Source organism: Salvelinus namaycush, unplaced genomic scaffold (assembly GCF_016432855.1).
Source record: "Salvelinus namaycush isolate Seneca unplaced genomic scaffold, SaNama_1.0 Scaffold253, whole genome shotgun sequence".
Classification (NCBI taxonomy): Eukaryota; Metazoa; Chordata; class Actinopteri; order Salmoniformes; family Salmonidae; genus Salvelinus; species Salvelinus namaycush.
In genome coordinates this window covers 2,128-30,000 of record NW_024059375.1, presented here as the reverse complement: position 1 = coordinate 30,000, position 27,873 = coordinate 2,128, and the positions used below count along the sequence as shown (strand labels likewise).

The window sequence follows — 27,873 nt, the reverse complement described above, 5'->3', positions numbered from 1 at the left end:
GGAGGGAGGGAGGGAGGGAGGGAGGGACACAACAGAGGGAGGGAGGGACAACAGAGGGGGAAACAGGTGGGGACAGAGAGGAGGAGGAGGAGGAGGACGGAAACATGGTAGGAAGGAGGATATAGAGGAAGAGAGGGAAGAGTAGACAGACAGGACAGAGGAAGGGAGGGAAGAGTAGACAGACAGGACAGAGGAAGAGAGGGAAGAGTAGACAGACAGGAGAAAAGGAAGGTAGGGAAGAGTAGACAGACAGGAGAAAAGGAAGAGAGGGAGGGCTGTATGAGAGTATGTCCATAGACTGTGTGTTGTTGGGTCTCACCCTGTGGCCGCCCTTCTGCATGCTGACGGCAGCCTTGTAGTTGTCTCTGGCCTGTTCCACATAGTCCTGGGTGTTACACACGTTCTGCTCAATGTTGTTCACCAGCTCCCCCTGTTGGACAAAGCAGAAAACACACCTGAAGAGGAACGTACAGTTGAAGTCGGAAGTTTACATACACTTAGGTTGGAGTCATTAGAACTCGTTTTTCAACCACTCCACAAATGTCTTGTTAAAAAACTATAATTTTGGCAAGTCGGTTAGGACACCTACTTTGTGCATGACAAGTAATTTTTCCAACAATTGTTTACAGACAGATTATTTCACTTATAATTCACTGTATCACAATTCCAGTGGGTCAGAAGTTTACATACACAAAGTTGACTGTGCCTTTAAACAGTTTGGAAAATTCCAGAAAATTATGTCATGACTTTAGAAGCTTCTGATAGGCTAATTGACATCATTTGAGTCAATTGGAGGTGTACCTGTGGATGTATTTCAAGGCCTACCTTCAAACTCAGTGCCTCTTTGCTTGACATCATGGGAAAATCAAAAGAAATAAGCCAAGACCTCAGAAAAAAAATTGTAGACCTCCACAAGTCTGGTTCATCATTGGGAGCAATTTCCAAACGCCTGAAGGTACCACTTTCATCTGTACAAACAATAGTACACAAGTATAAACACCACGGGACCACGCAGCCGTCATGAAGGAGACGCGTTCTGTCTCCTAGAGATGAACGTACTTTGGTGCGAAAAGTGCAAATCAATTCCAGAACAACAGCAAAGGACCATGTGAAGATGCTGGAGGAATTAGAAAAGTATCTATATCCACAGTAAAACGAGTCCTATATCGACATAACCTGAAAGGCAACTCAGCAAGGAAGAAGCCACTGCTCCAAAACCGCCATAAAAAAGCCAGACTACGGTTTGCAACTGCACATGGGGACAAAGATCGTACTTTTTCGAGAAATGTCCTCTGGTCTGATGAAACAAAAATAGAACTGTTTGGCCATAATGACCATCGTTATGTTTGGAGGAAAAAGGGGGAGGCTTGCAAGCCGAAGAACACCATCCCAACCGTGAAGCAAGGGGGTGGCAGCATCATGTTGTGAGTGTGCTTTGCTGCAGGAGGGACTGGTGCACTTCACAAAATAGATGGCATCATGAGGACGGAAAATTATGTGGATATTTTGAAGCAACATCTCAAGACATCAGTCAGGAAGTTAAAGCTTGGTTGCAAATGGGTCTTCGAAATGGACAATGACCCCAAGCATACTTCCAAAGTTGTGGCTAAATGTCTTAAGGACAACAAAGTCAAGGTATTGGAGTGGCCATCACAAAGCCCTGACCTCAATCCTATGGAAAATTTGTGGGCAGAACTGAAAAAATGTGTGCGAGCAAGGAGGCCTACAAACCTGACTCGGTTACACCAGCTCTGTCAGGAGGAATGGACCAAAATTCACCCAACTTATTGTGGGAGGCTTCCCGAAACGTTTGTCCCAAGTTAAACAATTTAAAGGCAATGCTACCAAATACTAGTTGAGTGTATGTAAACTTCTGACCCACTGGGAATGTGATGAAAGAAATAAAAGCTGAAATAAATAATTCTCTCTACTATTATTCTGACATTTTACATTCTTAAAATAAAGTGGTGATCCTAGCTGACCTAAGACAGGGAATTTTTACTAGGATTAAATGTCAGGAATTGTGAAAAACTAAGTTTAAATGTATTTGGCTAAGGTGTATGTAAACTTCCGTCTTCAATTGTACATCTGCATTGTATTACACAAAATGTCAAACAGGTAATTATAATTTAATTATATAGATACAAATGAAGTACTATTGCAACTTAAAGCTAGCACATAACAGAATATAAACACACATGCATCTACTGACGTACACGAGCTCACACACACACACACACACACACACACACACACACACACACACACACACACACACACACACACACACACACACACACACACACACACACACACACACACACACACTTCCCATTTTACATCCAGCTCAATTTTAACGCAGCCCCATTCAACAGGTTCGAGTTATTCATAGTGAAGTTTTGACTACTTTGAGTAATCTAACAGCTTTTTCAATCTCAATATTCTCAAATTTAATCAATTAAAACACCCAATGCACAACACACACTTCAACTTAGAACATCAACTGTGCACTGACTGCACGCATCAAGTGAGGAATTACAAGTGAATTACCTTGGGAGGTTAGTGTGAGGCCCATACTCTCAGTGCTGTGCTTAGAGCCTGTTATGGTGAAACCAAGGAGAGAGAGTAGAGGAAAGAGAGGGAGGGAAGGACAGGAAGGTGGGGGAGGGAGGAGAAGCAGAGAGACAACGACAGAGAGCCCGACAGAAGAGGGGGGAAAACAACTGTAATAGAAGGAAGCATAGTCTAGACTGATGTAGAGCCCAGGGTTAATGAATGAATTAGCCAAGCAGTAGTCTCATCAATTATTCAATCACACTTGTTCATTACAGCACCAACACACTCATATGTATATGATCACACACACACACACACACTGATCCCCAGGGATTCAGCCCCCCACAGTCCAGTAGACACAGAGAGAGACTGATCCCATACTGTTCTGTATAGTACACACTGTTGCAAGCAGCACAATCGACCAGTATCTATCATTATCTACCACCATCTAGCACCATCGAGCAGTATCTACCACTATCTACCAGTATCTACCTCTATCTACCACTATATACCTCTATCTATCAGTATCTACCACTATATACCACTATCTACATCTACCACTATCTATTAGTATCTATCAGTATCTACCTCTATCTACCTCTATCTATCACTATCTACCACTATCTACCTCTATCTACCACTATCTACCTCTATCTACCACTATCTACCTCTATCTACCACTATCTACCTCTATCTACCTCTATCTACCTCTATCTACCTCTATCTACCTCTATCTACCTCTATCTATCAGTATCTACCACTATATACCACTATCTACATCTATCTACCACTATCTATTAGTATCTACCACCATCTACCACCATCTACCACCATCTACCACCATCTACCTCTATCTACCTCTATCTACCACTATCTACCTCTATCTACCACTATCTACCACTATCTACCTCTATCCACCACTATCTACCTCTATCTACCTCTATCTACCTCTATCTACCTCTATCTACCTCTATCTACCTCTATCCACCTCTATCTACCTCTATCTACCTCTATCTACCTCTATCCACCTCTATCCACCTCTATCTACCTCTATCTACCTCTATCTACCTCTATCTACCTCTATCTACCACTATATACCACTATATACCACTATCTACCTCTATCTACCAGTATCTACCACTATCTACCAGTATCTACCTCTATCTACCAGTATCTACCAGTATCTACCACTATCTACCACTATCTACCACTATCTACCACTATCTACCACTATCTACCACTATCTACCACTATCTACCACTATCTACCACTATCTACCACTATCTACCACTATCTACCACTATCTACCACTATCTACCACTATCTACCACTATCTACCTCTATCTACCTCTATCTACCTCTATCTATCAGTATCTACCACTATCTATCAGTATCTACCTCTATCTACCTCTATCTACCAGTATCTACCAGTATCTACCAGTATCTACCTCTATCTACCAGTATCTACCTCTATCTACCTCTATCTATCAGTATCTACCACTATCTACCTCTATCTACCTCTATCTACCACTATCTACCTCTATCTACCTCTATCTACCAGTATCTACCAGTATCTACCAGTATCTACCAGTATCTACCTCTATCTATCAGTATCTACCACTATCTACCACTATCTACCTCTATCTATCAGTATCTACCACTATCTACCTCTATCTATCAGTATCTACCTCTATCTATCAGTATCTACCACTATCTACCACTATCTACCTCTATCTACCAGTATCTACCTCTATCTACCTCTATCTACCAGTATCTACCACTATCTACCAGTATCTACCAGTATCTACCAGTATCTACCAGTATCTACCTCTATCTACCAGTATCTACCTCTATCTACCAGTATCTACCTCTATCTACCAGTATCTACCAGTATCTACCAGTATCTACCAGTATCTACCTCTATCTACCACTATATACCACCGTGTGTCTCAGTCGGTAGAGCATGGCGATTGCGACGCCACAGTTGTGGGTTCGATTCCCACGGGGGACCAGTACGGAAAATCTACGCTACTGTAAGTCGCTCTGGATGAGAGAGTCAGCTAAATGACAATAAAGTAAATCAACCACGTAAGCTTTCCCACATTTTCCTGCCTGTCCTTCAGTCAATCTAAATGCAGGTATATTTAATGAGGTGCTACTCTTGTTTGAGAGATAGCTTTACATTTAATTAAAAAACAACATATTTTCAATGTAGTGTTACTGGTCTGGGAACAGACCGACATAGTGTTGCTATATGTGTGATAAAACACCAATCTATCCACTGTGAGGCCATATGCACATGGAAACAGAGCTCAATGCTGGACCTGTTGGCTTCCTCAGCCCCTCTGTCCCAGTCTATGCCCAGGGGAAGTGAGGAGGTGGTGGGGTGAATGGCTAGGCGAGGCTGGGGTCTGGCTAGTCGCTAGGCCTCACCTGGCTCTCCACCAGCATGGCCATGTCCATGAACATGTCATGTAGCTCACGGATGCTGTTCTCCAGCTTGATGATCTCAGTGTGACGAGTCTCGATCTCGTTCATCGCCTGCTGGGTGATGTTGGAGTCCATGACGATCTGAAGGATCAGGGGGGAGGGGGTGAGAGGATGAGAGAGAGAGAGAGAGACAAATTAGAAACAGCCATCTGCTCTACTTTCCTCTAAAAGACAGCTCTGTCTGGAATAATTATTCCAACGTTCTCCCAGGTGACAGAGAGCTGGCTAGCATGCCGATAAACAGCCTGTGCACCCTCTCCTCCCCTACCCTGTCCTCTCCTCCCTTACCCTCTCCTTTCGTGTCCTCTACTCCCCCCCCCCCCTCTCCTGTCCTGTCCTCTCCTCCCTTACCCTCAGGGCTGAGAGTACAGCCTGGCTACCCACCACAATACATGAGGAATGAGAGTACAGCCTGGCTACCCACCACAATACATGAGGAATGAGAGTACAGCCTGGCTACCCACCACAATACATGAGGAATGAGAGTACAGCCTGGCTACCCACCACAATACATGAGGAATGAGAGTACAGCCTGGCTACCCACCACAATACATGAGGAATGAGAGTACAGCCTGGCTACCCACCACAATACATGAGGAATGTGTGTGTGGTTTTCTAACACTCACCCCTGAGGTGAAGATCGCTGGGTTGTCGCTCTCTAACATGCTCTCCAGCTCCTCGTTTGTTGTATTCCTCCCAGCTGTGAACACACACCCACACACCCACACACACACCCACACACACACACACACACACACACACACACACACACACACACACACACACACACACACACACACACACACACACACACACACACACACACACACACACACACACAAACAAACACACACGGCTCATCAATATAGACTGTGGTTTGCATGCAACATTCCAAAAAAGTTTTAGTTCAAAGCATGATAACCAAATGTGAACAGAATCAAAACGTAACAGCTGGAAACATTCAGACCCGCACACTTCCACAGATCTGACCTTCTATTCCCAACCCCAGGTGGTACTGAACACTAAACACACCCAGACATGCTACGGAGTGTGTCTGTGTTGTGTGTGTGTTTCCATTCACACAAACCAAGACGTGTCCTTCCCTTTCGTCAGGCTCATTCACAGATCCAACAGTCACCCCCAGGCTCATTAACAGAACCAACAGTCACCCCCGGGCTCATTCACAGAACCAACAGTCACCCCCGGGCTCATTCACAGAACCAACAGTCACCCCCAGGCTCATTCACAGAACCAACAGTCACCCCCAGGCTCATAAATTAACAGAACCAACAGTCACCCCCAGGCTCATTCAGAGAACCAACAGTCACCCCCAGGCTCATTCACAGATCCAACAGTCACCCCCAGGCTCATTAACAGAACCAACAGTCACCCCCAGGCTCATTAACAGAACCAACAGTCACCCCCAGGCTCATTAATTAACAGAACCAACAGTCACCCCCAGGCTCATTCAGAGAACCAACAGTCACCCCCAGGCTCATTCACAGATCCAACAGTCACCCCAAAGGCTCATTAACAGAACCAACAGTCACCCCCAGGCTCATTCACAGATCCAACAGTCACCCCCAGGCTCATTCACAGATCCAACAGTCACCCCCAGGCTCATTCACAGAACCAACAGTCACCCCTGGGCTCATTCACAGAACCAACAGTCACCCCCGGGCTCATTCACAGAACCAACAGTCACCCCCAGGCTCATTAATTAACAGAACCAACAGTCACCCCCAGGCTCATTCACAGATCCAACAGTCACCCCCAGGCTCATTCACAGATCCAACAGTCACCCCCAGGCTCATTCATTCACTAACAACGAGATTAAAAAGACAGTGGGAGAGGAAATCAATAAGATCTACAGCTGTCTTTCTCATGCTGCAAAGACGACGTAGCAGTTATGAACTATAGCTGTCTTTGCAAGAATGGAAGAAACACATTTAGGAAAAATAATCTCTGAAGAGTTAGTCTTCCTGTCCTTCAGCACCCGACAGTAGTTATTGGGGTCAAATTTGTCTCCACTTTTGTGGATTGAGGGGACCAGGCCTTGGTTCCAAATATTGGGGATGCCAGAGCTGAGGATAATGTTGAATAGTTTAAGAATAGCCCATTTGAATTTGGGGTCTGTGTATTTTATCATTTTGTTAAACCATCAACACCACAGGCCTTTTTGGGGGTTGGAAGGGTTTGTATTTTGTCCTGTAGTTCATTCAATGTAATGAATCCTGTGGGTTCTGGTAGTCTTTTAATAGTTGATTCTAAGATTTCTATTTGATCATGTATATGTTTTTGCTGTTTGTTCTTTGTTATAGGGCCAAAAAGATAGGAGAAGTGGTTTATCCACACATCTCCGTTTTGGATAGATAACTCTTTGTGTTGTTGTTTGTTTAGTGTTTTCCAATTTTAGTGAAGTCCTAAGCTAACGTTTTCTGGGTTGCTGTGTTTTTGGTTGAATAGGTTTCTGAATTTCTTTCTAGTCCCTTCTTTCCCTCTCTCCCTCCTCCCCCTCCTCTTTCTCCTCCCCTTCCTCTCCCTCCTCTTTCTCCTCTCCCTCCTCTCCTCCTGTGCTCCCTGTCTGTAGATTAATTAAGGAGCAGTGAGAGGCTCACAGTTATATCTCTCTCCCAGATGCTCCCACTCCCTCTCCACCTCCGTCTCCCTCTCCACCTCAGTCTCCATCTCCCTCTCCACCTCAGTCTCCATCTGCCTCTCCACCTCCCTCTCCACCTCCGTCTCCCTCTCCACCTCCGTCTCCCTCTCCACCTCCCTCTCCACCTCCGTCTCCCTCTCCACCTCCGTCTCCACCTCCGTCTCCACCTCCGTCTCCAGCTCCCTCTCCACATCCCTCTATACCTGTCTCCACCTTCCTCTCTGTCACCACCTCTGTCACCACCTCTGTTTCTGTGGTGAGCGCTCATACTTCAGGATCTGCACCTTTAAAGGGCAATCTGCAGCTCACCTTACCACTGTATTGGTAAGAGGATGAGGAATGGTGCTGCATTAGTAGTCAGAGCTATAGATGGAAGGACTGACCATTCCATGACATCAACTTATAGTTGTAACCATGGTTTCAGGCTGTGTTTGTTTACATTTACATTTTTTTATTTTACCTTTATTTAACTAGGCAAGTCAGTTAAGAACAAATTCGTATTTTAATTGACGGCCTAAGAACAGTAAATGCCAACATTGCTTATACAAGCTTATATTTTGGGTTCTGATGGGGTATGTCAGTTGAACTAAGCTTGTGAAGAGAAGTTATATTCTTCAAGAATCAATGGGTATATATCATGAATTTAAAAGCTTAAAAAAATGGATGTACCAACTGCTGATTGCCCCTTTAATCACCTGTCTCTCCTGGACCAGGCTTCATTAGACCGTGCTCAGGACTGGGACAGGAGGAGAGGCTGGATCTAATGCGTGCGTGCGTGCGTGCGTGCGTGCGTGCGTGCGTGCGTCTGGGGGTCAGGGTTGTGGCTGTGATGGTGAGTAATAGTGGTCGAGGGGTCAGGGCCCATGATTACCTTCCTGGTCAGAATACTGATGCAGCTGCCCTCTGATAGATACCAGAGTGTGTGTGCGTCACGGGACAATCACTCAAATGAGGAGAAGGAGAGAGGACAGATAGAGCAGGAGATGATGCCCGTTTCGCAGCCCTTCAAATGTATCCCTCATAACATTCATCTCTCGCAAGTTGGGTTTCACAAGATGCAATTGCCTCTCTCTCTCCTCCACCCCTCCATCTTTCTGTTTCTCTCTCGCTCTCTCCTCCACCCATCCATCTCTCTCTCTCGCTCTCTCCTCCATCTCTCTGTTTCTCGCTCTCTCTCTCCTCCATCTCTCTGTGTCTCGCTCTCTCTCTCCTCCACCCCTCTCTCTCGCTCTCTCCTCCATCTCTCTGTGTCTCGCTCTCTCTCTCCTCCATCTCTCTGTGTCTCGCTCTCTCTCTCCTCCACCCCTCCATCTCTCTCTCTCGCTCTCCCATCTCTCTGTTTCTCTCTCTCCATTTTGGTTGATTACTGAATGTACTAAAATCACATTTACCTAGGCTAAATTTAAACCTTATTGGTGAGGTCACTTTTGCTAAAAACAACCCAAACCCCATAACAGGCCATAGCATGGAAGAGGCAGGCACAACAGACTGACTGGTGTGTAGTCAAGGAGAAGGTACATTATCTTATACGCACACATACAATATCATCCTTTGTTGACCCTTTGACAGGTGCTGAAGGAGGCTCTGGCAGGTTACCATGGAGACCATAACACAGACAAACCCAACATGAGTCTGTGAAGTCCCCAAACAGCTGACTGATATCATGATGTATTATATATAACAAACTTTTATATGACTGATATCGTTAAAAAAGACCCAACAAAAGGTTCAACCTGTTAACAGAAAGTATACTACAGCAATAGTATCTGTGTGTGTGTGTGTGTACGGTGCAGATTGTGACATCATACGCTCATTACCCATGTAAATTCATGCGTGGGTAGGATATTAGACATCTTAAATCGATGGTGAGATGGAATGTTTCAACAAACAGCATCGCTCTCGGTGTCGAGCCACACGTGAAAGTGGAGAGCACAAGTCCTAATGAATATGTATATGCAATATGCATTCAGATGGATTCCTAGTGCGAAGGAATCTACATTACTAAAGCCCCATTAAGTCAGCACACAGCCCTGAGGAAGCACAGTAGATATATTAAACTCCTGGGACTCGTGACGCTGTTATATTAAGTTAAGTTGCCTAGACCTGAACCTTTGTGTCTTCATATACAGTACCAATCAAATGTTTGGACACACCTACTCATTCAAGTTATTATATATATATATATTTTTTTTTTACTATTTTCTACATTGTAGAATAATAGTGAAGACATCAAAGCTATTAAATAACACATATGGAATCATGTAGTAACCAAAAAAAGTGTTAAACAAATCAAAATAGATTTTAGATTCTTCAAACAACCACCCTTTGCCTTGATGACAGATTTGCACACTCTTGGCATTCTCTCAACCAGCTTCACCTGGAATGCCTTTCCAACAGTCTTGAATGAGTTCCCACATATGTTGAGCACTTGTTGGCTGCTTTTCCTTCACTCTGCGGTCCAACTCATCCCAAACTATCTGAATTTCGATGAGGTCAGGTGATTGTGGAAGCCAGGTCATCTGATGCAGCATTGACTCTCCTTCTTGGTCAAATAGCCCTTACACAGCCTGGAGGTGTGTTTTGGGTCATTGTCATTTTGAAAAACAAATTACAGTCCCACTAAGTGCAAACCAGATGGGATGGCGTATCGCTGCAGAATGCTGTGGTAGCCATGCTGGTTACGTGTGCCTTGAATTCTAAATAAATCACAGACAGTGTCACCAGCAAAACATCCCCACACCATCACACCTCCTCCTCTATGCTTCACGGTGGGAACCACACATGCGGATATCATCCGTTCACCTACTCTGGGTCTCACAACGACATGGCGGTTGGAACCAAAAATATTTAAAAAATTGGACTCATCAGACCAAAGGACAGATTTCAACCGGTCTAATGTCCATTGCTTGTGTTTCTTGGCCCAAGCAAGTCTCTTCATCTTATTGGTGTCCTTTAGTAGTGATGTCTTTGCAGCATTTCAACCATGAAGGCCTGATTCATGCAGTCTCCTCTGAATAGTTGATGTTGAGATGTGTCTGTCATTTGAACTCTGGGAAGCATTTATTTGGGCTACAAATTCTGAATTTCTAATGAACTTATCCTCTGCAGCAGAGGTAACTCTGGGTCTTCCTTTCCTGTGGCAGTCCTCATGAGAGCCAGTTTCATCATAGCGCTTGATGGTTTTTGCGACTGCACTTGAAGAAACTTTCAAAGTTCTTTAAATTTTCCAGATTGACTGACCTTCATGTCTTAAGATGGACTGTCATATCTCTTTGCTTATTTGAGCTGTTCTTGCCATAATATGGACTTGGTCTTTTGCCAAATAGGGCTATCTTCTGTATACCAACCCTACCTTGTGACAACACAGCTGATTGGCTCAAACGCATTAAGGAAATAAATTCCACAAATTAACTCTTAACAAGGCACACCTGTTAATTGAAATGCATTCCAGGTGACTACCTCATGAAGCTGGTTGAGAAAATGCCAAGACTGTGCAAAGCAGTCTTCAAGGCAAAGGGTGGCTACTTTGAAGAATCTAAAATCTAAAATATATTTTGATTTGTTTAACACTTTTTTGGTTACTACATGATTCCATATGTGTTATTTCATAGTTTTGATGTCTTCACTATTATTCTACAATGTAGAAAATAGTAAAAATAAAGAAGACTTTTGACTGGTACTGTACATAGACTCTTCATATCTGTTAATTAAAATAGTTTAATCATGTTTCCTTGTGCCTTTAGGAATGCAACCTTAAAGATGGAATGTCGTCGGAATGGCAGGGGTCTACAAAACATCTGAGGATCAAAAGAACAGGAGAAAGTGGATGGTGCATGAGTTCTGATTGTACATCTCATTCTGTATTCTAAACTCATCTCTAACAAGCTGCAAGAGAATGAGATTCTTGAAGTAGGCTAATTTGCTGATGACACTGTCATTTGTCCCCATGAAGGCTGAATACACAGACAGGCCGGCTGAACAGGACTAGTGATGTATAATAACTTGAGTGTGGAATACAGCACCTTCAGAAAGTATTCATACCGCTTTACTTTATTTTATCTTTATTTAACTAGGCAAGTCAGTTAAAAACAAATTCTTATTTACAATGACGGTCTAGGAAAACTGGGTTCACCGCCTTGTTCAGGGGCAGAACGACATATTTTTACCTTGTCACCTCGGGGATTCGATCTAGCAACCTTCCGGTTACTGGCCCAACGCTCTAACCACTAGGCTACCTGCCGACTTATTCCACATACTGTTGTGTTACAGCCTGAATTCAAAATCGATTATTTTGTTTCTCATCCATCTACACAATGACAGTGAAAACATGTTTAAAAAAAAAAAAAAATCAAATTAATTGAAAATAAAATACAGAAATATTTAATTTACATAACTATTCACAACCCTGAGTCAATACATGTTAGAATCACCTTTGGCAGTGTTTACAGCTGTGAGTCTTTCTGGGTAAGTCTAAAAGATTTGCACACCTGGATTGTACAATATTTGCACGTGATTCTTTTTTATTATTCTTCAAGCTCTGTCAAGTTGGTTGTTGATCATTGCTAGACGGCCATAGAAGTCTTGCCATAGATTTTCAAGACGATTTAAGTCAAAACTAAATAGGCAACTCAGGAATATTCAATGTCGTCTTGGTAAGCAACTCAAGTGTATATTTGGCCTTGTGTTTTAGGTTATTGTCCTGCTGAAAGGTACATTTGTCTCTCAGTGTCTGTTGGAAACCACACTGAACCAGGTTTTCCTTTAGGATTTTGCCTGGGCTTAGCTCTATTCCGTTTCTTGCCGATGACAAGCATACCCATAACATGATGCAGCCACCACCATGCTTGAAAATATGAAGAGTGGTACTCTGTGATGTGCTGTGTTGGATTTGCCCCAAACATAACAATTTGTATTCAGGACATAAAGTTAATTTCTTTGCCACAGTTTTTTGCAGTTTTACTTTAGTGCCTTATTGCAAACAGGATGCATGTTTTGGAATATTTGTATTCTGTAAAGGCTTCCTTCTTTTCACTCTGTCAATTAGGTTAGTATTGTGAAGTAGCTACAATGTTGTTGATCCATCCTCAGTTTTCTCCTATCACAGCCATTAAACTATAACTGTTTTAAAGTCACCATTGGCCTCATCGTGAAATCCCTGAGTGGTTTCCTTCCTCTCTGGCAACTGAGTTAGGAAAGATGCCTGTATCTTTGTAGTGACGGGGTCTATTGATACACCACCCAAAGTGTAATTAATAACTTCCCAATGCTCAAAGGGATATTCAATATCCAAACAGTTTGACCTACAGTACTATTATGGCAACTCTCTGGAACACGACGGTGGTCTCCGTTTTGCTCTACAACCCCCACAAGTGTCAGGGGCCTCGTCTGAAGTTTGTACCGTTGTGCTGTAGAGTCCGACCGTTTAGGCTACAAACTTATGTGACCACACTGTCGAAACGGGAGATTCTCACGAACACGTCTGAAGGTAACCGGTACCGGTTTAAAAAAATTAATTGGAAGTATGAAGGTACGGTAGAGTTTTGCCTACCCAAAAAATGGGTTAAATATGTGTAAAAATATATATATATTTCCTGACCTTTATAACAGTATACAGTGTATTTGGAAAGTATTCAGACCCCTTGACTTTTTCCACATTTTGTTACATTACAGCCTTATTATAAAATGTATTCAATAATTTTTCCCCCTCATCAATCTACACACAATAACCCGTAATGACAAAGTGAAAACTGATTTTTAGACATTTTTTCAAATGTATAAAAAATAAAAAACTGAAACTGAAATTTTACATTTACATAAGTATTCAGACCCTTTACTCAGTACCTTGTTGAAGCACCTTTGGCAGCGATTACAGCCTTCTTGGGTATGAAGATACAAGCTTGGCACAGCTGTACTTTGGGAGTTTCTCCCTTTCTTTTCTGCAGATCCTCTCAACCTCTGTCAGTTTGGATGGGGAGCATTGCTGCACAGCTATTTTCAGGTCTCTCCAGAGATGTTAGATTGAGTTCAAGTCCGGGTTCTGGCTGAGCCACTCAAGGACATTCAGAGACTTGTCTTGAAGCCACTCCTGAAGCACCTAAAAATCGTCTGTCCTAGGTTGCAACACTCACTACTGTGTTCCAAACTGCCTCTGGAAGCAGCGTCAGCACAAGAACTGTTCGTTGGGAGCTTCCTGAACTGGGTTTCCATGGCCGAGCAGCCGCACACAAGCCTAAGATCACCATGCGCAATGCCAAGCGTCGGCTGGAGTGGTGTCAAGCTCAGCGCCATTGGACTCTGGAGCAGTGGAAACACGTTCTCTGGAGTGATGAATCATGCTTCTCCATCTGGCGGTTTGACGGATACGAGGAGAACACTACCTGCCCAAATGCATAGTGCCAACTGTAAAGTTTGGTGGAAGAAGAATAATCTGGTGCTGTTTTTCATGGTTCGGGCTAGGCCCCTTAGTTCCAGTGAAGGGAAATCTTAACGCTACAGCATAGAATAACATTCTAGACAATTCTGTGCTTTTATGTTTGTAGAAACAGTTTGGGGAAGGGTCTTTCCTGTTTCAACATGACAATGCCCCTGTGCACAAAGCGAGGTCCATACAGAAATGGTTTGTTGAGATCAGTGTGGAAGAACTTGACTGGCCTGCACAGAGCCCTGACTTCAACCCCATCAAACACCTTTGGGATGAATTAGAACGCCAACTGTGAGCCAGGCCTAATATCCCAACATCAGTGCCTGACCGCACTAATGCTCGTGTGGCTGAAAGGAAGCAAGTCCCTGCAGCAATGTTCCAACATCTAGTGGAAAGACTTCCCAGAAGAGTGGAGGATGTTATAGCAGCAAAGGGAGGACCAACTCCATATTAATGCCCATAATAGAGCAGAAGTCAATAGGTCATAATAGAGCAGAAGTCAACAGGTCATTATAGAGCAGACCTCAATAGGTCATAATAGAGCAGAAGTCAATAGGTCATAATAGAGCAGAAGTCAATAGGTCATAATAGAGCAGAAGTCAATAGGTCATAATAGAGCAGACCTCAATAGGTCTTAATAGAGCAGACCTCAATAGGTCTTAATAGAGCAGACCTCAATAGGTCTTAATAGAGCAGACCTCAATAGGTCATAATAGAGCAGACCTCAATAGGTCTTAATAGAGCAGAAGTCAATAGGTCATAATAGAGCAGACCTCAATAGGTCTTAATAGAGCAGACCTCAATAGGTCTTAATAGAGCAGACCTCAATAGGTCTTAATAGAGCAGACCTCAATAGGTCTTAATAGAGCAGACCTCAATAGGTCTTAATAGAGCAGACCTCAATAGGTCATAATAGAGCAGACCTCAATAGGTCTTAATAGAGCAGACCTCAATAGGTCATAATAGAGCAGACCTCAATAGGTCTCTGTTTCTCCCCATTACTCTGTCCCTATACCTCTCTCTCTGTTTCTTCCCATTACTCTGTCCCTATACCTCTCTCTCTCTGTTTCTTCCCATTACTCTGTCCCTATACCTCTCTCTCTCTGTTTCTTCCCATTACTCTGTCCCTACACCTCTCTCTCTCTACCTCTCACCCTCTCTCTATGTGTCTTTCTTTCTAATCCCATGCCTGCTGTTTCTTGATATCAGGCAGGCCCACCTGTGACTACAGCAGCTGACAAGTGGGTTGGAGGTGACTCTGTTATAGGTAACAGGTATGCCTGTCTGCCTGTGTGTATGTATGTATGTCTATTGCCATGCCAACCTGGGGAAACTGGGACTATGGAGCGTATAACCCCAGGCTGGCAGGGGCCCTGACAGTGCCTGTTACAGAAACATAGAGACAGGATATAATACCTGACAAATCAGACAGACATGAGCTGTGTTCGAATATTCGTACTAACCGTACTATTTGTGACGTGAATTGAGTATATAGTATGCTTATTGGTCATAGTATGATGTAGTTAGTATGCCAAAAGTTCCAGGATGTCGTACTAAATTCGGCAAAATATGAAGTATACACGCAGAGGACACTATTTCCGTACTTTAGGGCCCATAAAGCAATTCTTCAGGAAATGGGCGTGGCTTCACATCGTTTTCAGATTTGAAGAATACGGCAGAAAATATGCAGCTGAAGTACAAGGATACAAATTAATTGCTTTAACTAACTATGAAAAATGTTAAGAAAATGTTGAGATATGTAATAAAGTAATGCCTTTTCAAATAAGTTACCTTACACGTTATGTTGGCTGACAATTTGTTAGCTACGCTGTCCTTATGTAACGGATGTGAAATGGCTAGCTAGTTAGCGGGTACGCGCTAGTAGCGTTTCAATCAGTTACGTCACTTACTCTGAAACCTAGAAGTAGTGTTGCCCCTTGCTCTGCAAGGGCCGCGGCTTTTGTGGAGCGATGGGTAACGATGCTTCGTGGGCGACCGTTGTTGATGTGTGCAGAGGGTCCCTGGTTCGCGCCCGTGTCGGGGCGAGGGGACGGTTTAAAGTTATACTGTTACACTTACGAACCACATAGCATATCATTACAGCAGTATGTTGTTAGCTAACTTAGCTACCTAACGTTAGTTGGCTACTTATACATCAAACTTGCCAGTATATCAAACTTGCCAGTAATTCTATTGTTACCAGCAGCACAGTTACAGTCACCAACGCTCTGGATAACATGAAAACTGCTTAAATAGCCCTGCTAGCGTGAGTAAAATGACCAGAGTGGTCTTATTTGTGTCTGGAAGAAGCTAGCAAGCTAGCCAACGATAGCTTAGTCAGAATGCTCAAATCAACCCTACTCCTCGGGCCAGAGCGTCCAGTGTGCGCTCCGAGAGTGAAACGCTCTGAATTTACAAACGGACAATCTGACAACGCTTTGAATTTACGAGCGCACTCTGGCACTCCAGATCGAATTTAAAAACACACACAAAGTTCTAAAATATCAAACTAGTCATTTGTTATGCTAACTAGCTAGCAAGAGGTTGCATAGCAACGGCATCAACTTCCGGTAGACAGGTCGAAGAGCTAGTACGCAAAACTGAAACGAAACTGTTAGTTTACAGTATACTAAAATGAACTTATAGTATGTAGTATATACTCATTAAGTATTCGAACACAGCTCTGGCCTGATCAGAGGGAAGCAGGCTGATCAGTACAGAAACAGGCTGGCGCACACACACACACACACACACACACACACACACACACACACACACACACACACACACACACACACACACACACACACACACACACACACACACACACACACACACACACACACACACACACACACCTGCCTGCTGTGGTGACTGAATGCCCTCTGTGTAGAGGTAGATAGTAGTCATCCCATTACACACAGGAAGATTCCCTAAAGCACCATTTAACTGTTGGACCCTCAGGTGGTGATGGGAAGATGGGACTGCAGCAGCCAAAGGCTCAGCTGATTGACTTGCTGGTTACATGGTATGGAGTTCACTTAGACTGTGTGAGTGTGTGTGCATGTGCGTGCGTGTGTGTGTGTGTGTGAGAGCATGTGTGTGTGTGTGACTAATCACTGATCTCCAGTTGAGGTGCCGCTTTTATTGGACAATACAGTGGTGTTGAACTGAATCCATCCAGTAGGTAGAGTACTGTACTCACTGATCTCCAGCTGTCTCTGGATACGTCCCTTGCAGCGCTCCCTGTAGTCTGACTGGGTGGCGTTGTACTCTGACATCACCTCCACAAACTTACGGGACAGCGTTGAGTGCTATGGGAGACAGGGGAGAGACGGGGAGATGGGGGGGACGGGAGAGACGGGGGGACGGGAGAGACGGGGAGACAGGGGAGAGACAGGGGGACGGGGGAGACGGGGAGACAGGGGGACGGGAGAGACGGGGAGACAGGGGGACGGGAGAGACAGGGGGACGGGGGAGACAGGGGGACGGGAGAGACGGGGAGACAGGGGAGAGACAGGGGGACGGGGGAGACAGGGGGACGGGAGAGACGGGGAGACAGGGGAGAGACAGGGGGACGGGAGAGACGGGGAGACAGGAGAGACGGGGGGACGGGAGAGACGGGGGAGACAGGAGAGACGGGGGGACGGGAGAGACGGGGGAGACGGAGAGACAGGGGGACGGGAGAGACGGGGAGACAGGGGAGAGACAGGGGGACGGGAGAGACGGGGAGACAGGGGGACGGGAGAGACAGGGGGACGGGGGAGACAGGGGAGAGACGGGGGACAGGAGAGAGGGAGAGACAGGGGGACGGGAGAGACGGGGAGACAGGAGACAGACGGGGGACAGGAGAGAGGGATAAACAGGGGGACGGGAGAGACGGGGAGACAGGGGAGAGACAGGGGGACGGGACTTTCACTATTTGCACATCCTTACAACACTGTATGTAGACACAATATGACATTTGAAATGTCTTTATTATTTTGGAATTTCTGTGAGTGTAATGTTTACTTATTATTGTTTATTTCACTTTTGCTTATTATCTACTTGCTTGGCAATGTTAACATATGTTTCCCATGTCAATAAAGCCCCTTGAATTGAATTGAACTGAGAGGGTGGAGAGAGAGGGGGAGGCAGGGAGACAGGTCCGTTAAGGTCACTGTCTCCTCTCCCCTGACTCCTCTCTCCTGACTCCTCTCCCCTGACTCCTCTCCCCTGTCTCCTCTCCCCTGACTCCTCTCTCCTGACTCCTCTCCCCTGACTCCTCTCCCCTGACTCCTCTCTCCTGACTCCTCTCCCCTGACTCCTCTCCCCTGTCTCCTCTCCCCTGTCTCCTCTCTCCTGACTCCTCTCCCCTGTCTCCTCTCCCCTGACTCCTCTCCCCTGACTCCTCTCCCCTGTCTCCTCTCCCCTGACTCCTCTCCCCTGACTCCTCTCCCCTGACTCCTCTCTCCTGTCTCCTCTCTCCTGACTCCTCTCCCCTGACTCCTCTCTCCTGACTCCTCTCCCCTGACTCCTCTCCCCTGACTCCTCTCCCCTGACTCCTCTCTCCTGACTCCTCTCCCCTGACTCCTCTCCCCTGACTCCTCTCCCCTGTCTCCTCTCCCCTGACTCCTCTCCCCTGACTCCTCTCCCCTGACTCCTCTCCCCTGACTCCTCTTCCGCTCCCTCTCTACTCACTTTGTCTTCTCACTTTCTCTCCTCCTGACTCACCTGTGTCTTGCGTATCCTCAGGTCAGCTGAAGACTTGTTCTGACTCTCCTCCTGCTCAATGGTCTGTTGGATACCTGCAGGAAGATAGAGGATACAGACCAGAAAACTTTGTGATTCCTTGGTAAAAGGGAGTTATGAAATCTGAAGACACGTTACGTTAACCGATACATATTAAACCAATGATATTTACTGTTTCAAACAAGAACTTTCGCACTGCACAGGTCTGTCTTTTTAATGAAATAAACTTGCCTGAAAATCGACCCAATACCAACGGGGAAGTCTGCAGTGTTGAGAGCGGTTGTATGAAACCAATCTGTACGTCAAACAAAGCTCTTAACCGTGCCTGCCCGCTCTTCATTTGTATTCAGTTCGAAACACCATAAGTTCTGCTAGAAACTGTGCATCATGGACTGCAGGACCCAAAAGCTGTGATGTCATCTCTGCATCCAACACCACCATATTACTGTGATGTGATCTCTCTATCCAACACCACCATATTACTGTGATGTCATCTCTCCATCCAACACCACCATATTACATATTACTGTGATGTCATCTCTCTATCCAACACCACCATATTACTGTGATGTCATCTCTCCATCCAACACCACCATATTACTGTGATGTCATCTCTCCATCCAACACCACCATATTACTGTGATGTCATCTCTCCATCCAACACCACCATATTACATATTACTGTGATGTCATCTCTCTATCCAACACCACCATATTACTGTGATGTCATCTCTCCATCCAACACCACCATATTACTGTGATGTCATCTCTCCATCCAACACCACCATATTACATATTACTGTGATGTCATCTCTCTATCCAACACCACCATATTACTGTGATGTCATCTCTCCATCCAACACCACCATATTACTGTGATGTCATCTCTCCATCCAACACCACCATATTACTGTGATGTCATCTCTCCATCCAACACCACCATATTACATATTACTGTGATGTCATCTCTGCATCCAACACCACCATATTACTGTGATGTCATCTCTCCATCCAACACCACCATATTACTGTGATGTCATCTCTGCATGCAACACCACCATATTACTGTGATGTCATCTCTCCATCCAACACCACCATATTACTGTGATGTGATCTCTGCATCCAACACCACCATATTACTGTGATGTCATCTCTCCATCCAACACCACCATATTACTGTGATGTCATCTCTCCATCCAACACCACCATATTACATATTACTGATGTCATCTCTCTATCCAACACCACAATATTACTGTGATGTCATCTCTGCATCCAACACCACCATATTACTGTGATGTCATCTCTCCATCCAACACCACCATATTACTGTGATGTCATCTCTCCATCCAACACCACCATACTACTGTGATGTCATCTCTCCATCCAACACCACCATATTACATATTACTGTGATGTCATCTCTCCATCCAACACCACCATATTACTGTGATGTCATCTCTCCATCCAACACCACCATATTACTGTGATGTCATCTCTCCATCCAACACCACCATACTACTGTGATGTCATCTCTCCATCCAACACCACCATATTACTGTGATGTCATCTCTCCATCCAACACCACCATACTACTGTGATGTCATCTCTCCATCCAACACCACCATACTACTGTGATGTCATCTCTGCATCCAACACCACCATATTACTGTGATGTGATCTCTCCATCCAACACCACCATATTACTGTGATGTGATCTCTCCATCCAACACCACCATATTACATACTACTGTGATGTCATCTCTCCATCCAACACCACCATATTACTGTGATGTCATCTCTCCATCCAACACCACCATATTACTGTGATGTCATCTCTCCATCCAACACCACCATACTACTGTGATGTCATCTCTCCATCCAACACCACCATATTACATATTACTGTGATGTCATCTCTCTATCCAACACCACCATATTACTGTGATGTCATCTCTCCATCCAACACCACCATATTACTGTGATGTGATCTCTCCATCCAACACCACCATATTACATATTACTGTGATGTCATCTCTCCATCCAACACCACCATATTACTGTGATGTGATCTCTGCATCCAACACCACCATATTACTGTGATGTCATCTCTCTATCCAACACCACCATATTACATATTACTGTGATGTCATCTCTCTATCCAACACCACCATATTACTGTGATGTGATCTCTCCATCCAACACCACCATATTACTGTGATGTCATCTCTCCATCCAACACCACCATATTACTGTGATGTCATCTCTCCATCCAACACCACCATATTACTGTGATGTCATCTCTCCATCCAACACCACCATACTACTGTGATGTCATCTCTCCATCCAACACCACCATATTACTGTGATGTGATCTCTCCATCCAACACCACCATATTACTGTGATGTCATCTCTCCATCCAACACCACCATACTACTGTGATGTGATCTCTCCATCCAACACCACCATATTACTGTGATGTCATCTCTCCATCCAACACCACCATATTACTGTGATGTCATCTCTCCATCCAACACCACCATACTACTGTGATGTCATCTCTCCATCCAACACCACCATATTACTGTGATGTGATCTCTCCATCCAACACCACCATATTACTGTGATGTCATCTCTCCATCCAACACCACCATATTACTGTGATGTCATCTCTCCATCCAACACCACCATATTACATACTACTGTGATGTCATCTCTCCATCCAACACCACCATACTACTGTGATGTGATCTCTCCATCCAACACCACCATATTACTGTGATGTCATCTCTGCATCCAACACCACCATATTACTGTGATGTCATCTCTCCATCCAACACCACCATATTACTGTGATGTGATCTCTCCATCCAACACCACCATATTACTGTGATGTCATCTCTCCATACAACACCACCGTATTACATATTACTGTGATGTCATCTCTCCATCCAACACCACCATATTACTGTGATGTGATCTCTCCATCCAACACCACCATATTACATATTACTGTGATGTCATCTCTCCATCCAACACCACCATATTACTGTAACACCTACAACTGTTATAAGAGTTGTGTTAGGTCTATATAGAGGCAGGGGAGATGTTATATTATAGAGGCAAGGGGAGATGTTGTATTATAGTGTAACGTTCGTCATATTCCTCCTCCTCGGATGAGGAGGAGCATGGATCGGACCAACACGCAGCGAGGTATGTAGACATAATGAATATTTATTAACGACAAGACGAACACGAAAAAACACTTGGAAAATACAAAACAACAAAACGACGTAGACAGACCTGAACTTGAGAACTTACATAACTACACGAAGAACTCACGAACAGGTACAGACTACACAAACGAACGAAAACACGAAACAGTCCCGTGTGGTGCATACAGACACGGACACAGGAACAATCACCCACAAACAAACAGTGAGAACAGCCTACCTTAATATGGTTCTCAATCAGAGGAAACGTCAAACACCTGCCCCTAATTGAGAACCATATCAGGCAACACATTTAACCCAACATAGAAACACATAACATAGAATGCCCACCCCAACTCACGCCCTGACCAACTAAACAACATACAAAAACAACGGAAAACAGGTCAGGAACGTGACATATAGAGGCAGGGGAGATGTTATATTATAGAAGCAGGGGAGATGTTATATTATAGAGGCAGGGGAGATGTTATATTATAGAGGCAGGGGAGATGTTATATTATAGAGGCAGGGGGAGATGTTATATTATAGAGGCAGGGGAGATGTTATATTATAGAGGCAGGGGAGATGTTATATTATAGAGGCAGGGGAGATGTTATATTATAGAGGCAGGGGGAGATGTTATATTATAGAGGCAGGGGGAGATGTTATATTATAGAGGCAGGGGGAGATGTTATATTATAGAGGCAGGGGGAGATGTTATATTATAGAGGCAAGGGGAGATGTTATATTATAGAGGCAGGGGGAGATGTTATAGTTTAGAGGCAGGGGGAGATGTTATAGTTTAGAGGCAGGGGGAGATGTTATATTATAGAAGCAAAGGGGAGATGTTATATTATAGAGGATGGGGAGATGTTATATTATAGAGGCAGGGGAGATGTTATATTATAGAAGCAGGGGAGATGTTATATTATAGAGGCAGGGGAGATGTTATAGTTTAGAGGCAGGGGGAGATGTTATATTATAGAAGCAAAGGGGAGATGTTATATTATAGAGGATGGGGAGATGTTATATTATAGAGGCAGGGGAGATGTTATATTATAGAAGCAGGGGAGATGTTATATTATAGAGGCAGGGGAGATGTTATATTATAGAGGCAGGGGGAGATGTTATATTATAGAGGCAGGGGAGATGTTATATTATAGAAGCAAAGGGGAGATGTTATATTATAGAGGCAGGGGAGATGTTATATTATAGAGGCAGGGGAGATGTTATATTATAGAGGCAGGGGAGATGTTATATTATAGAGGCAGGGGAGATGTTATATTATAGAGGTAGGGGGAGATGTTATATTATAGAGGCAGGGGAGATGTTATATTATAGAGGCAGGGGGAGATGTTATATTATAGAGGCAGGGGAGATGTTATATTATAGAGGCAGGGGGAGATGTTATAGTATAGAGGCAGGGGGAGATGTTATATTATAGAGGCAGGGGAGATGTTATATTATAGAGACAGGGGGAGATGTTATAGTATAGAGGCAGGGGAGATGTTATATTATAGAGGCAGGGGAGATGTTATATTATAGAGGCAGGGGAGATGTTATATTATAGAGGCAGGGGAGATGTTATATTATAGAGGCAGGGGGAGATGTTATATTATAGAGGCAAGGGGAGATGTTATATTATAGAGGCAGGGGAGATGTTATATTATAGAGGTAGGGGAGATGTTATATTATAGAGGCAGGGGAGATGTTATATTATAGAGGTAGGGGGAGATGTTATATTATAGAGGCAAGGGGAGATGTTATATTATAGAGGTAGGGGAGATGTTATATTATAGAGGTAGGGGAGATGTTATATTATAGAGGTAGGGGAGATGTTATATTATAGAGGTAGGGGAGATGTTATATTATAGAGGCAGGGGAGATGTTATATTATAGAGGCAGGGGAGATGTTATATTATAGAGGCAGGGGAGATGTTATATTATAGAGGCAGGGGAGATGTTATATTATAGAGGTAGGGGAGATGTTATATTATAGAGGTAGGGGGAGATGTTATATTATAGAGGCAGGGGAGATGTTATATTATAGAGGCAGGGGGATATGTTATATTATAGAGGCAGGGGAGATGTTATATTATAGAGGTAGGGGGAGATGTTATATTATAGAGGCAGGGGGAGATGTTATATTATAGAGGCAGGGGGAGATGTTATATTATAGAGGCAGGGGAGATGTTATATTATAGAGGCAGGGGAGATGTTATAGTTTAGAGGTAGGGGGAGATGTTATATTATAGAGGCAGGGGAGATGTTATATTCTAGAGGCAGGGGGAGATGTTATATTATAGAGGCAGGGGAGATGTTATATTATAGAGGCAGGGGAGATGTTATATTATAGAGGCAGGGGAGATGTTATATTATAGAGGCAGGGGAGATGTTATATTATAGATGCTATTTAGCCTCCTAACACCTTTGTGGCAGAAAATATTGAATATACACAACCCCCTAACACCCTCCATCAGAATCCATAGTCTGACTGTAGATTGAGAGAGAGTTGGAAAGAGGGGGAGAGGGAAACTGAGACAGGGGGGAGAGAAGAGGGAGAGGGAAACTGAGACAGGGGGGAGAGAGGAGGGAGAGGGAAACTGAGACAGGGGGGAGAGAAGAGGGAGAGGAGGGAGAGGGAAACTGAGACAGGGGGGAGAGAGGAGGGAGAGGGAAACTGAGACAGGGGGGAGAGAAGAGGGAGAGGAGGGAGAGGGAAACTGAGACAGGGGGGAGAGAAGAGGGAGAGGAGGGAGAGGGAAACTGAGACAGGGGGGAGAGAAGAGGGAGAGGGAAACTGAGACAGGGGGGAGAGAGGAGGGAGAGGGAAACTGAGACAGGGGGGAGAGAAGAGGGAGAGGAGGGAGAGGGAAACTGAGACAGGGGGGAGAGAAGAGGGAGAGGAGGGAGAGGGAAACTGAGACAGGGGGGAGAGAAGAGGGAGAGGGAAACTGAGACAGGGGGGAGAGAGGAGGGAGAGGGAAACTGAGACAGGGGGGAGAGAAGAGGGAGAGGAGGGAGAGGGAAACTGAGACAGGGGGAGAGAAGAGGGAGAGGAGGGAGAGGGAAACTGAGACAGGGGGGAGAGAAGAGGGAGAGGAGGGAGAGGGAAACTGAGACAGGGGGGAGAGAAGAGGGAGAGGAGGGAGAAGGAAACTGAGACAGGGGGGAGAGAAGAGGGAGAGGAGGGAGAGGGAAACTGAGACAGGGGGGAGAGAGGAGGGAGAGGGAAACTGAGACAGGGGGGAGAGAAGAGGGAGAGGAGGGAGAGGGAAACTGAGACAGGGGGGAGAGAGGAGGGAGAGGGAAACTGAGACAGGGGGGAGAGAAGAGGGAGAGGAGGGAGAGGGAAACTGAGACAGGGGGGAGAGAAGAGGGAGAGGAGGGAGAGGGAAACTGAGACAGGGGGGAGAGAAGAGGGAGAGGGAAACTGAGACAGGGGGGAGAGAGGAGGGAGAGGGAAACTGAGACAGGGGGGAGAGAAGAGGGAGAGGAGGGAGAGGGAAACTGAGACAGGGGGGAGAGAAGAGGGAGAGGAGGGAGAGGGAAACTGAGACAGGGGGGAGAGAAGAGGGAGAGGAGGGAGAGGGAAACTGAGACAGGGGGGAGAGAAGAGGGAGAGGAGGGAGAGGGAAACTGAGACAGGGGGGAGAGAAGAGGGAGAGGAGGGAGAGGGAAACTGAGACAGGGGGGAGAGAGGAGGGAGAGGGAAACTGAGACAGGGGGGAGAGAAGAGGGAGAGGAGGGAGAGGGAAACTGAGACAGGGGGGAGAGAGGAGGGAGAGGGAAACTGAGACAGGGGGGAGAGAAGAGGGAGAGGGAAACTGAGACAGGGGGGAGAGAGGAGGGAGAGGGAAACTGAGACAGGGGGGAGAGAAGAGGGAGAGGAGGGAGAGGGAAACTGAGACAGGGGGGAGAGAGGAGGGAGAGGGAAACTGAGACAGGGGGGAGAGAAGAGGGAGAGGAGGGAGAGGGAAACTGAGACAGGGGGGAGAGAGGAGGGAGAGGGAAACTGAGACAGGGGGGAGAGAAGAGGGAGAGGAGGGAGAGGGAAACTGAGACAGGGGGGAGAGAGGAGGGAGAGGGAAACTGAGACAGGGGGGAGAGAAGAGGGAGAGGAGGGAGAGGGAAACTGAGACAGGGGAGAGAGAAGAGGGAGAGGAGGGAGAGGGAAACTGAGACAGGGGGGAGAGAAGAGGGAGAGGGAAACTGAGACAGGGGGGAGAGGGAAACTGAGACAGGGGGGAGAGAAGAGGGAGAGGAGGGAGAGTTTGAGAAATGATAAGGTAAAATAAAAAAACATGAGCTGGTGCACACCCAGAAAAATTATTTTGTGTGGAGGTGCTGACTAACGGCGAATAAACTATCAAAAATAAAGAAAGTCACACACTCCATATATAAACTCCCAGTAATTTATTGGGTATTTACCAACGTTTCGGTATCCCTGTGCCTTCTTCAGGGTGAAATGATAAGGTGACATGATTATAGGGTGTCAGACGTTTGGAGCTGTACACACACAGAAACACACACACACACACACACACACACACACACACACACACACACACACACACACACACACACACACACACACACACACACACACACACACACACACACACAGACACACAAACACAAACACACAGTTAAATGATAGTGGAGCGGTGACGCATAATTGCCCCTGTATCACACATCTCGGTGGTGCGATCAATACCCATCACACAAACTCAACCTGGCTGCTCATACACTGTATGTAAATGTGTGTGTCACCAACTCTGGAGCGAGTGACAGTAATCATCCGTGCCCACCAGAGAGAAGAATCCACCTGTGTAAATTGGGTTGTCTGTTACCTGCCAAGTTCTCTCTATTTCTCATGCGTTCATTCATTCATTCTCTCGCTCTCTGTTTTCCCCCCCAACACCACTTTACATCAATTTGTATAGCAGCCAAATTGAATCTAAAGTTTTGCCTCTGTTTGTTTGACTACGTGGTCTGTCGTACGGTCTCTCACTCTGTCTCTCTCTATTATCTTTACACTGCTGTGAAATGAATCCCAAAGTGGAGAAAAGCCTTATTTAATGTCCATCTAAATCCAAATACCCATAGACTGAACTGAATGTCTGTATATTGGGGTGGGGTCAGGTAGAATCTGCTGTATATTGGGGTGGGGTCAGGTAGAATCTGCTGTATATTGGGGTGGGGTCAGGTAGAATCTGCAGTATATTGGGGTGGGGTCAGGTAGAATCTGCTGTATATTGGGGTGGGGCCAGGTAGAATCTGCTGTATATTGGGGTGGGGTCAGGTAGAATCTGCTGTATATTGGGGTGGGGTCAGGTAGAATCTGCTGTATATTGGGGTGGGGCCAGGTAGAATCTGCAGTATATTGGGGTGGGGTCAGGTAGAATCTGCTGTATATTGGGGTGGGGCCAGGTAGAATCTGCAGTATATTGGGGTGGGGCCAGGTAGAATCTGCTGTATATTGGGGTGGGGCCAGGTAGAATCTGCTGTATATTGGGGTGGGGCCAGGTAGAAGCTGCTGTATATTTGGGTAGGGCCAGGTAGAATCTGCAGTATATTGGGGTGGGGCCAGGTAGAATCTGCTGTATATTGGGGTGGGGTCAGGTAGAATCTGCAGTATATTGGGGTGGGGTCAGGTAGAATCTGCTGTATATTGGGGTGGGGCCAGGTAGAATCTGCAGTATATTGGGGTGGGGCCAGGTAGAATCTGCTGTATATTGGGGTGGGGCCAGGTAGAATCTGCTGTATATTGGGGTGGGGCCAGGTAGAATCTGCAGTATAT

At 45.2% G+C, this 27,873-nt stretch overlaps 1 protein-coding gene across 2 annotated transcripts in view; it reads right to left on the bottom strand.

Annotated features, from left to right (window-relative positions):
• The window catches only part of LOC120039098 (syntaxin-1A-like), a 33,547-nt gene extending 6,968 nt beyond the window's left edge, over positions 1–26,579 (bottom strand). For both annotated transcript variants that reach the window (XM_038984626.1, XM_038984627.1), the window contains exons 1-6: positions 26,502–26,579; positions 18,840–18,913; positions 17,332–17,440; positions 5,673–5,746; positions 4,990–5,127; positions 320–430 (exon numbers count right to left, since the gene is read on the bottom strand). In XM_038984626.1, coding sequence (XP_038840554.1) covers positions 320–430; positions 4,990–5,127; positions 5,673–5,746; positions 17,332–17,440; positions 18,840–18,913; positions 26,502–26,553 — 558 coding nt within the window. In that variant the 5' untranslated portion in view covers positions 26,554–26,579. The remainder of the gene's footprint in view (positions 1–319; positions 431–4,989; positions 5,128–5,672; positions 5,747–17,331; positions 17,441–18,839; positions 18,914–26,501) is intronic.
• Between the last annotated feature and the right edge of the window lie 1,294 nt (positions 26,580–27,873).